Source organism: Sceloporus undulatus, chromosome 5, assembly GCF_019175285.1.
Source record: "Sceloporus undulatus isolate JIND9_A2432 ecotype Alabama chromosome 5, SceUnd_v1.1, whole genome shotgun sequence".
In the NCBI taxonomy this organism is placed as follows: Eukaryota; Metazoa; Chordata; class Lepidosauria; order Squamata; family Phrynosomatidae; genus Sceloporus; species Sceloporus undulatus.
The window spans coordinates 75932216-75944219 of record NC_056526.1 but is presented as its reverse complement, the minus strand read 5'-3'; the positions used below and the strand labels follow the sequence as shown (position 1 = coordinate 75944219).

The following is a 12004-nucleotide window of genomic DNA, read 5'->3' as shown; positions in this document are numbered from 1 at the left end:
ATTTTGGTATTCTCTGGAAGTCTGGAATCAAACCCCAGCGGATACCAAGGGCCCAAGTGTACAAGAAAGGGAGAGAGAATTTTGGGTAGTAAGATTGGGAAATACCTTGTAAAGTAGGACTGGGAAGGCTATTTGAAGTCTGCCAGTCAGTAGGTGAAAAGTGGTCATACTAGCTTGGGGGATACTGGATGTTGCAGTCCAAAATAGTAAACTTTATTTATTTGTTTTGTTTAAGTTTACCAACTTACAGTATAAAAAAGAAGAAGGAAGGGGGAATCTTGTAATAGTTAGTGCTAGTCAGTAGGTCAGTGGTCTGACATGCTATAAGACAGTTTTATGTACTGTGTCCCATCACACTTCTCTCAAAATTGCACAGTTCTACTCTTGATAATTATATTTTCCTATAGCTTCCTTACAGAATTTCAGTTAATAATAGCCAGCATAATAAAGTTCTTAGTTAATGTGTTATTTTTATCTTGCTTGTTTAGAAATGTTTAATGGGAGCTATCAAACCAGCAGCAGAGAGTATGTTACAATGAATAAACCAGTTGACTTTAAAACAATTATTTAGATTTAGAGAGGAACAAATTGCAAATAAAAGTTTAATCATTCCATTAAAGCCTGATGGGACTGCTTAGTATCTAACAGCTGAGCCAAATGCATATGCTTAGGGATGAGATTCCATAATTTGGTAGCCACCATGAAAATGAAATTCTTTCCCTTAGCCACCTATCTAACCTCAGAAGATCAGAGTACCTAAAGAAGGACTTCTGGCAAAGATTTTAAATTTCTGGCAGGTACATGTGAAGGAAGGTGACACTTGAAATACCAAGGACTCAGACCACTTAAGGACATGTCACCTAGAAAACTAGCAGCTCTTTCTGAAGCTTTTAATAGTGTGCAGTCAGACACGAACACCTTGAAAAAAGTTGTGCAATACGAAGACCTGTGTAGTTGGGAAAATGACAGGGGACAGTTGATGCATGAAGTGTTTTATTAAGCATTGAAATCATATTCTAGATCAAGCAATCCTGATGAAAACAGGAGAAGCCCAGTTTTGGAGAGGTATCAATTCTGACAGGACAAATTTGATAAGGCAGCAGGAATAGCTCTTGCGTGGTGTGTCAATGAGATGAAATTTGCACTGGTGCAGGACCTTTTGTCCTGTTAAGGACAACAGACTTAGATAGATTTTTAAATGAATTGTTGCTGGATAATGGATAAGATCTGTGTTTACTATGCAAAAAAAACCAAAAACCTGCCATTGATGCATAGTGTAGGCAAGGAACAAAGTGTGCTTTCTGTGTTTGGGTTTGTTTTTTGTTTTTCCAGGACTAGGAAAATTTATGCATTTGGAATATCTGCTTTTTAAAAATCCTTGGTTCTTGCAGTCTTGATAGAATGTGCTCATGTCTCTCAATCTTAATATCAGTCTGGTTTTCATGTTTCTTTCCAAGGGCATTTGCAGTCGTCCCTCTATTCACGGGGGTTAGGGGCAAAAGACCCTCACAAATTCCAAAATTTTGCAAATATCCCCTCCCAGTTTCAGAGTGCGCACACTTGCCTCTCTTCCCTCCTCCGAAGCCTCAGAGAGCTCTGAGGCATCATAAGGAAGCTCTCGCCCCTCTTTCTCACCCCAGGCAAGCTCTCTGAAGTATTGAGGAAGGGAGAGAGAAGCGCATCCAACATTCTCTGCCTCCCTTCCAATGCTTAAGAGAGCTTGCCTCAGCTGTCTGAAGCATCAGAAGGAAGGCAGGGGACTCACTTTCCCTTCCGCTGGCCGCTGCCGCCCTGGAAAGCTTTCGGAGAAGCTTTCCACAAGCCCTTCCAAGGTGGCAGGGGCTATGGGGAAGGGAGTCCTCTCTTCCTCCGGACCCTGCTGCCCTGGAAAGCCTTGGGAGAAGTCTCCCTCAAGCTCTTCCAAGATGGCAGGGGCTCAGGGGAAGAGAGTCCTCTCTTCCTCCCGATCCTGCTGCCCTGGAAAGCCTTGGGAGAAGTCTCCCTCAAGCCCTTCCAAGGCGGCAGGGGCTCAGGGGAAGGGAGTCCTCTCTTCCTCTGGACCCTGCTGCCCTGGAAAACCTTGGGAGAAGGTTCCCTCAAGCCCTTCCAAGGCGGCAGGGGCTCAGGGGAGGGGGGTGTTCCGTTTCTTTGGCTTTTGTCGCCTGGAGAAAGAAAAAGAAAGAACTTGCCTCTCTTTCTTCTCGCTTTTGCCTTGTAGCTGGCTCAGCTGGGCTAGTTACAGAACAGCAGGGAGGGGGTAGAGAGAAGGGGCTGTGTGTGTGCGTGTGGAGGCCGTGAGCTCACGAATGATCAAAACTGAGAGTGCCAAAGCCATGAATATGGAGGGATGACTGTATATATTACTACACTGCAATCACATCCTCAGACTCTCCCACCAGGAAAGGGCACAAATTAGTTCCTCCAATAGCAGTGTTTTTTAAAGTGTTTCCCTGCCTCTGCTCACCTTCCAGATATTAACATGGTCATTAAAGGGGAATCTTTTCCATTTATAACAGGCTGAATACTATTTTCCTGATTGATAAACCATTCAGGAGCAGAACTTCTGTCTTGCCTTGTTTAGCTTTAGATTATTATCCCTTATCCAATCTATATTTGAGGCTGTTACTGTATGTACTCAACTGTAAGTTGAGGGCAGGTTTTGGGGCCAAAATTAAGAATTTTGTTATGCCCCTTGGATAAGTCGAGGGTAAAACTTAGGGGTGCATAACAAAGGATTTAAAGGATTAAGCAAAGAAGAATGATGCCAAAGAACTTATACAATTCCAGCAGGCATAACTGTTTGTGCTCACCATAAAAGATGGATGGATGAGAAAGTAAAAGGGGTCAGTGCTTCTTTTAGATACTCCAAGGAGGAATCAAGCTCTCCCCTTTCACCAAGATATGGTTCCTTTTTAAAATAAGTGTTAAAGTACAGTATTTACATCACCCATGGACAAGTTGACCCAGGTTTTTTGGGGTCAATTTTTTGACTAAATTTTCCAGACTTTTACGTGAGTATATACAGTAACTCAGGTTATTCACAATTACTTTTTGATCACCTAACAATACAAACAACACCTGGAAAAGTTAGGGTTTTTATATATATATATAACATACCACTCCACTGACTTTGTTTGGGGGGCGGGATCCTTGGAGCTGTAATCTAGAAAAGTAATTTTCCCAGACTCTTTTGAAGTTAACTGAATATTGATGACACCTACTCCAAATCACTTTGGAGCAAACTGGGGCAAGGGGTGTATGGAATAGTTTTTTGTGGGTTTTTCGGGCTATGTGGCCATTTTCTAGAAGAGTTTCTTCCTGACATTTCGCCAGCATCTGTAGCTGGCATCTTTGATGCCAGCCACAGATGCTGACGAAACGTCAGGAAGAAACTCTTCTAGAACATGGCCACATAGCCCGAAAAACCCACAAAAAACTATGGATGCCAGCCATGAAAGCCTTCGATTTCACGATGTATGGAATATTAACGCATCTAAAATATCTATATAAAATATAAACTAGATGTATGTTTAATGTGTCAATTAAAGAATGCTCTGCTTACAGATAGTACTTTCAGGTGATCCAATGCAACTTGGTCCTGTGATAAAATCCAGACTTGCAATAGCGTATGGATTAAACATCTCCCTGTTGGAGAGACTGATGAGTCGGTCCCTGTATATGAGAGATGAGCAAGCTTTTGGTGCTTGTGGGTCATACAACCCTCTCTTGGTAAGTAAAATGGAGAACAATATTATATATGAAGTTAGTTACTAAAAATGTTCATCATATCAGCCTTCAAAAATCCCAGTATATGTGTGTGTAGATAGAGGAGTAGATGTGTTGATTTTTGTGGCTTTTTGGTTGGCCTAATATTTACAGAATAGTAGCCTGAAAGCAATGGTTTTAACCTTTGGTACTCAAGTTGTTTGGACTTCAGCTTTCAAAAACTAGTGAGAGGGGAGGGCGATTCTGGAGGTCCAGAGAGTGAGGTTCACAAGTATAAAATGTCAGGGATGATGGGAGTTGTAGCTCTTCACCTCTGGCTCTAACTCACCACCTTGTTATGCAGCGGTGCTGACCAGCTTTGGTCAGTGGTTAATGCTTTTCTTCCAAAGCAGCAGAGTTTCAGAGAATAGGCTGAAGACCCTAACAAACTCTCCAAGCCTTCTCACTCTTCTTCCTGAGATGTCTCCAAACTTCTCCAGGATTCTGCTGGCTCTTGTATCTTTACTCAAGACACTAGACAACTCAGTAGTCTTATATAAAAGATCTACTTTATTCTACTATATACAAATACTCTATGCCCTCACAATCTCTATAATCTCCAAAACACTCCAACTACCCACAAAATACATTGGCAAACATAGCAATTATTATAGCCATTGTTAATCACCACCCACTTAGTCAGTTTCCACCCAGTGGGCGTGTACATTCATTTTGATTGGTTCACATGGTTCAACCCATACTTAAGAATTTCATCATTTCACCTTGTACACTTAATGAATCTCAGGTGTTTCCAATTGTACATTCTATAATTCTGTCCTTGACATTCAAGACTTCTAAATTACATTAGCTTTTTCACTTGTGTGGCTTCTTAATTGTTCTTGCTTAGTCATTGTGACTTTCACATACATGTTTTATTTCTACTACTGTATGTCCCATGTTGCATTTTCCTTAACATAAAATTATATGTTATGCCTTTTTGTTTGTTTACAGATTACAAAGCTTGTGAAGAATTACAGATCACATGCTGCACTGCTTAGCGTGCCATCAAGACTTTTCTATCATAATGAATTAGAAGTCTGTGCTGACCCCACTGTGGTAAATTCTTTGTTGGGATGGGAGAAGCTGCCAAGTAAACACTTTCCACTGATTTTCCATGGAGTGCAGGTATGTAAATTTGCTAGTAATGTGCTTGATTTGCTTGTTAATAGTGCGTGAGAGGTTGCCATCAACAAATTCCAAGTCATAAAAATACATTTCCTCTCTTCTTAATACAGGGCACTGAAATGCGTGAAGGCCACAATCCTTCTTGGTTTAATCCTATAGAAGCAGTCCAAGTAATGCGTTACTGTTGCCTTCTTGCTAAAAACATCTCCAAGACAGTATCACAGATGGATATAGGTGTGATCACACCATATCGAAAACAGGTATGATTCTATGATACCTAGTTTTATTACAATAATATGGGGGAGGAGATCTTTTTGACCTTGTGAATGCTTACTAAAATTTGATACTTCATTTTATGTAAATTACCTTGAAAGGGTTTAAAAACCACAGTGGTGGGATATACATCTCAAAACTCTCTCCCTCCCCCACTTTGTGAAAGCTGCTGTAATCCTGAATCTTCTCCTACAGTTATTAATAAAATGATTGAAGTTCTTACATATTGTCCCAATCCACTGTATGACTCATCTGTTAAATAATGTTTCTACGGTGACTTTTTTCCTTTAATATACTTAGGGAAAATGATGGAATACTTTTAAATCATTAGAAATTGGAATTCTAGACATTATTCATTCATAAAACCATAATACTTTTATGTTTAATGCTAGCTATCAAATATTGTAAAAGAAAAGTACCAGTAATAGCTATGTTGTCTTTATTTTTAGGTAGAAAAAATAAGAATTCTCTTACGTAGTGTGGATCTAATAGACATCAAAGTTGGCTCAGTGGAAGAGTTTCAGGGGCAAGAAGGCCTGGTGATCATCCTATCAACAGTATGTACTGAGGCTGTCGTGTAAACAAATACATTGAAGGATGCCAGAATAGGTGATGGTGCCAGTGACCAGTAGGTTAGGTAGGAATGCAATAGACAGCACACACCTCTGAATGTTTATCCATAAAGCAGTCTTTTATTGACTCACCTTAAGGAAACTGTGTGTAGGACTGCAGATTAAGGCTTTTCTTACTTTTTTGTGAGACATTATCCAATGTGAGACATCATCCAATTATGGTGTTTCATTGACAGCACAGTAGGATTGAGCAGAACCAGGAGGCACTGCTCCCCAGTGCTGACCCTCCTGCACTTCCAAAGTTGTCTCCTAAGGGCTGGGAAATCCTCTGGTTAGGGATGTTATGAAAGCTCATTTCTGTTTGTTAAACATACAGAATGTTTTGTTTTCTCGCTGCCTGGCTCAAGTATTTATGAGCTCTGAAATTTGGCACCTGTATGACAAGTGTGAGAATTTCCAGATATGTCATCTGCAAAAGAAATAACAGTGCAGGCAGTTCTGTGAAAAATTCATTAAGCAGGATGTTGTTGGGGGGAATTGTGTTTTGGGAGGTATGTTTGTTTGTTTGTTTTCTTAAGCAATAAAAGTAACAGTGTCTAAGCCATTCATTTTAATTGTGTGAGTTCCAGTCAAGGCAATTTGAATTATTCCACTTGGCTGCAGGAATGCAGAGAGAGAGAGAGAGGAATTCAATTCTAAAGAAATTGCCTTGTTAGACACTGTGGAAGGAAAAAACAGCTAAGTGTTTTGTGGTACTCTCCAATTACCACCAAAAATCCATTATACCTTCAAATAATTTTTTTAAAAATTATGCATGTATGTGTAACATACTTCTGACATTGTACCTAAGCATACACAGCTATAGTAGGATAACTTAGGTAACATTCTGGATCTTTGTAGAACTTCATGTTTCTGCCTGTGTTCTAGGTTCGGTCAAATGATACTTCACTGATTGATGAAAGACACTATTTATCCTTCATTGCAAATTCAAAGCGTTTCAATGTGGCCATAACCAGACCCAAGGCATTGCTCATTGTTGTGGGGAATCCTCATGTGCTTGCCAAAGTAAGTTGTGTTTGTCATCTAATTCATGTTAATTTAATTCCACTAGAAGCCTTAATTTCAGAGAATAACAAATGCTTACGTTTATATGAAATATTACTATCACATGGGGCTACCTTTGTGCTTGGTCCAGAAACTTCAATTAATTCAAAACATGGCAGCCAGACTGGTCTCTGGTAAATCCAGAAGAGACCATATAACACCGATCTTAAGATCACTTCGCTGGCTGTCCTGTTAGTTTTCAGGTCCAGTACAAGGTGTTAGTTATCACCTTTAAAGCCCTAAATGGCTTGGGTCCAACCTATCTTCGGGACCATCTCCATCCATATAATCCTCCCCACACACTTAGATCTTCAGGGAGGAATTTGCTACAGCCTTATAAAACCTCGACCTCCCAAAGGACTTTCTCAACTGTCGTGCCCAGATTGTGGAATGGCCTGCCGGATGAAATCCATCATATTACCACCCCAAACAGCTTTTAAAAAGCTATAAAGACGGATCTCTTCTGACAGGCCTTTCCCAAATAGTTTCTACGGCCATCAGAAGAACTCTAAGATCTCCGACTATACTTTAGTCACGGTCTACAGTTTGCTATATACTTTTTTAAAACTTATTTTATTTTTATGTATTTTTTAACTCTTATATCGTTTATTTTAAGAAGGGGATTGAGGGTTTTGGAATACATGGTTTTGGGTTTTTTTTTTAATCTTTGTAAGCCGCCACGATTGCATCTTGTAGAGGGGTGGGATATGAATAATACCAGCTTTGACATATACAGTACTATCAGTGTCTGACAAGGACAAAGACACAGAAGAGAAAAGAGAGGTTTAAAAAAAGATAAGCAAAATAGGTCTAGGCTGTGAGATTCTTCTAGGTCAGACAGCCAGAGAGTCATCAACATACTACTTATACAGCGTCAGGCCAAATTTCTATTCTGCCTCCACAATCAGATTGTCCCAGTGGCATCTACAGGTATTTGAGAGATGCTCTTGTTTCTGACTCCTCTGGACAACAGAGGGCATTTACCTCCATCCATTAAGGCAGACCTGCACAACTTCGTAGCAGGTAGGGGCCAAAATTAAAATAGCTTGAACTTCTTTTGGCAGCAAATTGGTTTTATTTAATAATTAATTAATTAATTAATATTAATAATAAATATTATTATTATTAATTCTATCCTCCCCTTCTCTGCCTGGCCCTCTCCTCAGGAGAAAGCTGACCAGCAGAGAAGTCTTGAGGGGTGAGTGTTTGCCCCTCTTCTGCCTCTGCCACCTGGCCTTCTCAGGAGAAGGCTGAGCAGTGGAGGAGCCTTACAGGGCAAGTGTTTGCCTTCCCTCCTCGACATGGCCCACAAATAATTAATGTAAACATCCGGGGATAGCTGAGTTAGCCATTTAGCAAATTAAAACAAAAATCCAGTAAACACTGATAACTCTATTGGCCAACCAAAATGCATAATATACGGTACATGCTGCAAGCTTTTGAAGCTTCACTGGCTTCTTCATTAGACGAGGTGTTATAAACCAAACAGGAGAAAAAAAATTGAAGATGTTAGTCATAGGCCTGCATTCTGCTGTTTCTGTTCTTAGTTCAGATAATGGGGGGGGGGGGCATCTCTTGCAGGCTGACCCCTCCTCCTTCTGGTCAGGTGACAACTCACAGATTTTCAAAGTCTTGGAAATTTAATATCCATTTGGATCTCAACAAAGACTCTTCCCTTCCAATCTAATATGTCTCCATCCTTGCAAGGCCACAAGCCTCTTTATAGGCAGAAGGCAATGGATTTCTCAAGACGTCTCCATGTTTTTGCATCAGGAATATTTCAGGTGTTGTGGTAAAACATGCCAAACCAGTTAATTTAAGAAGAAAAAAAATGTTTTAACTTTATTTTTTTGTGGGTTTTTCAGGCTATGTGGCCCATGTTCTAGAAGAGTTTATTCCTGATGTTTCGCCAGCATCTGTGGCTGGCATCTTCAGAGAAGATGTTTTAACTTTTGTTGGAGGTCAAAACCTCTGATAATTAATGTGTCTTGGGTACCACAAAAGTCTTTCATTTGTTTTTCAAAAAAATCTTGGGTTTCATAGCAGCCCTGGGCTAAAATTTGTGTCTCCCTCATGCATAGTCTTCAAATGTAATATGTATCCACTAATCAGGGACTGGTTGCCACTTTTGCATAGAAAAGGGTGGAAGTACCTAAGCAAAGGAAAATTTATTTAGGAGAGAAAATATGAAAACAGAAAATATGAAAACAAATATGAAAAGATGAAGACAGAGAAAAGGAAAAACAAGAAAAATGTTGAACTAACTGCAAAATAACCCTCAAAAGCAAAGAGGTCCCTAATGTTCTCCAGCTGGGCAAAATCAAAGGCGGGATACAAACCAAAGCGGTGGTCTGCCGCCACCGCCGGTTAGTCTGCAGGGGAGCCGGAGCCTCCACACGGCGCGGCTCCCGTGCAGACAGAAAAAGAAGCTCCAAAATGGAGCTTCTTTTTCAGTCGCGTTTGCGACGTAGCGAGGCGCCAGGGGCGCACTTGCTACGTCACAAGGGACGCGACGCGTACGGACGCTCAGCGTCCGATACGCAAAGATGGCGCCGGCCATGTAGAAGGGCCGGCGCCATCTTGTACAGACGGAGTCCGTATTAGGCACAGGGGCGTCTATAAGAGACGCCCCTTTTTTAAAATAGGACGTCCTCCGGACGTCCCAAATGCCGGTGCAGAAAGCACCACAGAGAGTGAGGTGAAAAGCATGAATCCCACCTAGAAACGCACCTAACTGTGGAGGCAGGCTTCTCATCAGAAGATGTTGTTCAGCTATAAAAGTAAAACTGCAAATTCAGCATATATTTACAAGTTACAAAATACTTTTTGTTCTTTTCTTATTCTCCATCCCACTCACTAATTAAAATGACAGTAACACCAACTACCCAGCCTATTGAGACAAAAAATAGCAAGGTGTTCATTTTTCTTCCTTCCAGTTAAACTATAGAAGTTTTATTTCTTCAAAGAGTACATGTCAAATAGTTATTTCTTGCATAATAAAACAGTGAGGTTAGGATGGAGTTGTCATAGTGTTGTTCAGTTTACACAATGCTATCTAAAGTTAGCAACACGCATGCAATGCAGCTCAATGCAATGTTTAGGCCTGCTAAAGAATAAAAATGACATAATTATTGTTTGTGACATAAATAATAAATTGCATAGTTCTCACAGTCTTTGTTTCTTTTCATCAGGATCTCTGCTTTAGTGCTCTTTTGGATTACAGTTTAACTAATGGAGTTTACGTTGGCTGTGACTTACCACGAGAACTAGAAAATCAAAAACTGTGAGCATCCTTTCAGCATTGTTTTGGTGTTCAGAAGTGTAAAAGTATAAATCAGTGATGATTGTTTCTTTAAAACTTCATTTTGAAAGTTATAATTTAATAGTACCACTAGTATTACCATATTTGAAAACAAAGAGGGATATATAGCTAATAAAATAGTAGAAGCTGCAGTCCTGTTGTCCCCAGGGAGGAGTTCCAGGGGCTTTAAAATGGAGCATGTTGTCCTCTTCACCCTTGACAAAGGAGGTCGACTGTTATTTGCAAGTATATCACCTCCTTGCTGTTTTGTCCAGAGTGCTCTGGTGGTAGTAACAAAAAAGAGCCATTCCGAGTATGGGAGCGCTGGATCTTCTGAATCCCAAGCTCTCTTGGGCCCAAAACAAATGGGCCAAAAAAAAAAAAACTGCAGCGGCGCAGCATTGGTGCCATTTGCGGTGGAGTAGCAGCGACTGCACATGCCTGGCCCTGATGCGGGCCGCCTCTGCGGTTCTGAACCAAGCCACTGAAAAGAAACAGATTTTTCTGCTCCTTTTTAGCCCAGTTCTCTTGGGAAGACAAGGCATGGGTGCTGTTTCCTGCTGCATTTGGGGAGTGCGTCATCTAAACTCTGTGCCCTGAACGTGGCAGGAAACCGTGTAATTTGGCCTGTCTGTTTTGGGCCTTAACCTCCTTGGAGCCAGGATCCTTAATTTTTGTTTCAGCCACACCTCACAAGCATATGCCCTGCCAATTTGATGATTTCAGATTTGGTAGTTCCTCTGTCATAGATTTGCCTTCTCCTGCCTTAAGTCATGCTGCAAGTTGTAAATATTTAATTAAAAGCCTTCTACTACAGAGCTTTGATATCTTAACCGTTTGGGGGGGGGGAGTATATATTGCCAGTGTAAGCCAGGAAAGAGTGACCTTAAGTATATGTGCTGATGAAAACATACAGACTTTTAGAAGTAGACTAGTGTTTTAGATTTGTCAGTGGTCTGGGTGGGTGTCAAAGTTGATGCAACATTGAACAAGCAGGGATGTGAATACTGAAAATTCTATTAAGCCTTAGTCCTTTCAAAAAATTACAATTTCCTGAGTTTGATATGAAGAGGAAAAGTTAAAATAGATATACCTCATATCATCTTTGACTGAAGACAAAGATGGATTAGGATATTTCAAATTTGTATTCTTACTAACTTTTTTGTTTGTTAATTAACAGAAATGACCAGTTAAAGAGAAATGCTGTGCTACCTGATAAATCTTCGTGATCTGCCAAATGTCTGATACAGAATGTAAAGGCAGCACTTCATTTGCAGTTGAATGTGTGCATTTGTTTAAAGTGGTATTATATAAGAGAATTTTTGTTATTTTATGATTTCAAAGTTGCTGTATTTTTATGTTGTAAAATTATATGTGAGTAAAGTTTTCTGGGCATTGTGATCTGTTCTGTGATTTTCTAAATGTAACTTTTAATAATAATAATAATAATAATAATAATAATAATAATAGGATTTATTTATATGCCGCCCAATCACTGGGAATCTGGGCGGCTTACAACAGAGGGAATAATAGACAGTTCCCTGCCCTCGGGCTTACAATCTAAAAAGACACAACACAGAAGGAGAAGGGAATGGGGGTGGGGGGGTCAGGTCCAGCATTCTTCTCTCCCTCTGAGGCCTAGACCAAGGCAGATGGACTGGAGGGAGGGCTCTTTTTCTTAATCAAGGCCAGGTCCGATGGCATTGGGCCTGTCCTTTCACTCCTTCCCAGGCCAGAAGATGACAGTTGGAAGGAGGGAGGGGAGGGCTTTTCCTCTTCAGGCCCGATGGCATTGGGTCTGTCCTTTCACTCCTTCCCAGGCCAGAAGATGACAGCTGGAAGGAGGGAGGGGAGGGCTTTTCCT

The 12004-nt window shown here is 40.6% G+C and overlaps 1 protein-coding gene across 6 annotated transcripts in view; it reads left to right on the top strand.

Annotated features, from left to right (window-relative positions):
• MOV10L1 (Mov10 like RISC complex RNA helicase 1) overlaps positions 1–11541 on the top strand; it is a 54171-nt gene extending 42630 nt beyond the window's left edge. For 5 of the 6 annotated variants that reach the window (XM_042470932.1, XM_042470933.1, XM_042470934.1 and 2 more), the window contains 7 exons: positions 3565–3729; positions 4717–4890; positions 5001–5150; positions 5613–5720; positions 6663–6800; positions 10031–10122; positions 11321–11541. In XM_042470932.1, the coding sequence (XP_042326866.1) occupies positions 3565–3729; positions 4717–4890; positions 5001–5150; positions 5613–5720; positions 6663–6800; positions 10031–10122; positions 11321–11369 (876 nt within the window). In that variant the 3' untranslated portion in view covers positions 11370–11541. Of the gene's footprint in view, positions 1–3564; positions 3730–4716; positions 4891–5000; positions 5151–5612; positions 5801–6662; positions 6801–10030; positions 10123–11320 lie in introns of those variants that run through there. The other variant, XR_006104314.1, reaches the window with a different exon arrangement.
• Positions 11542–12004: the final 463 nt, after the last annotated feature.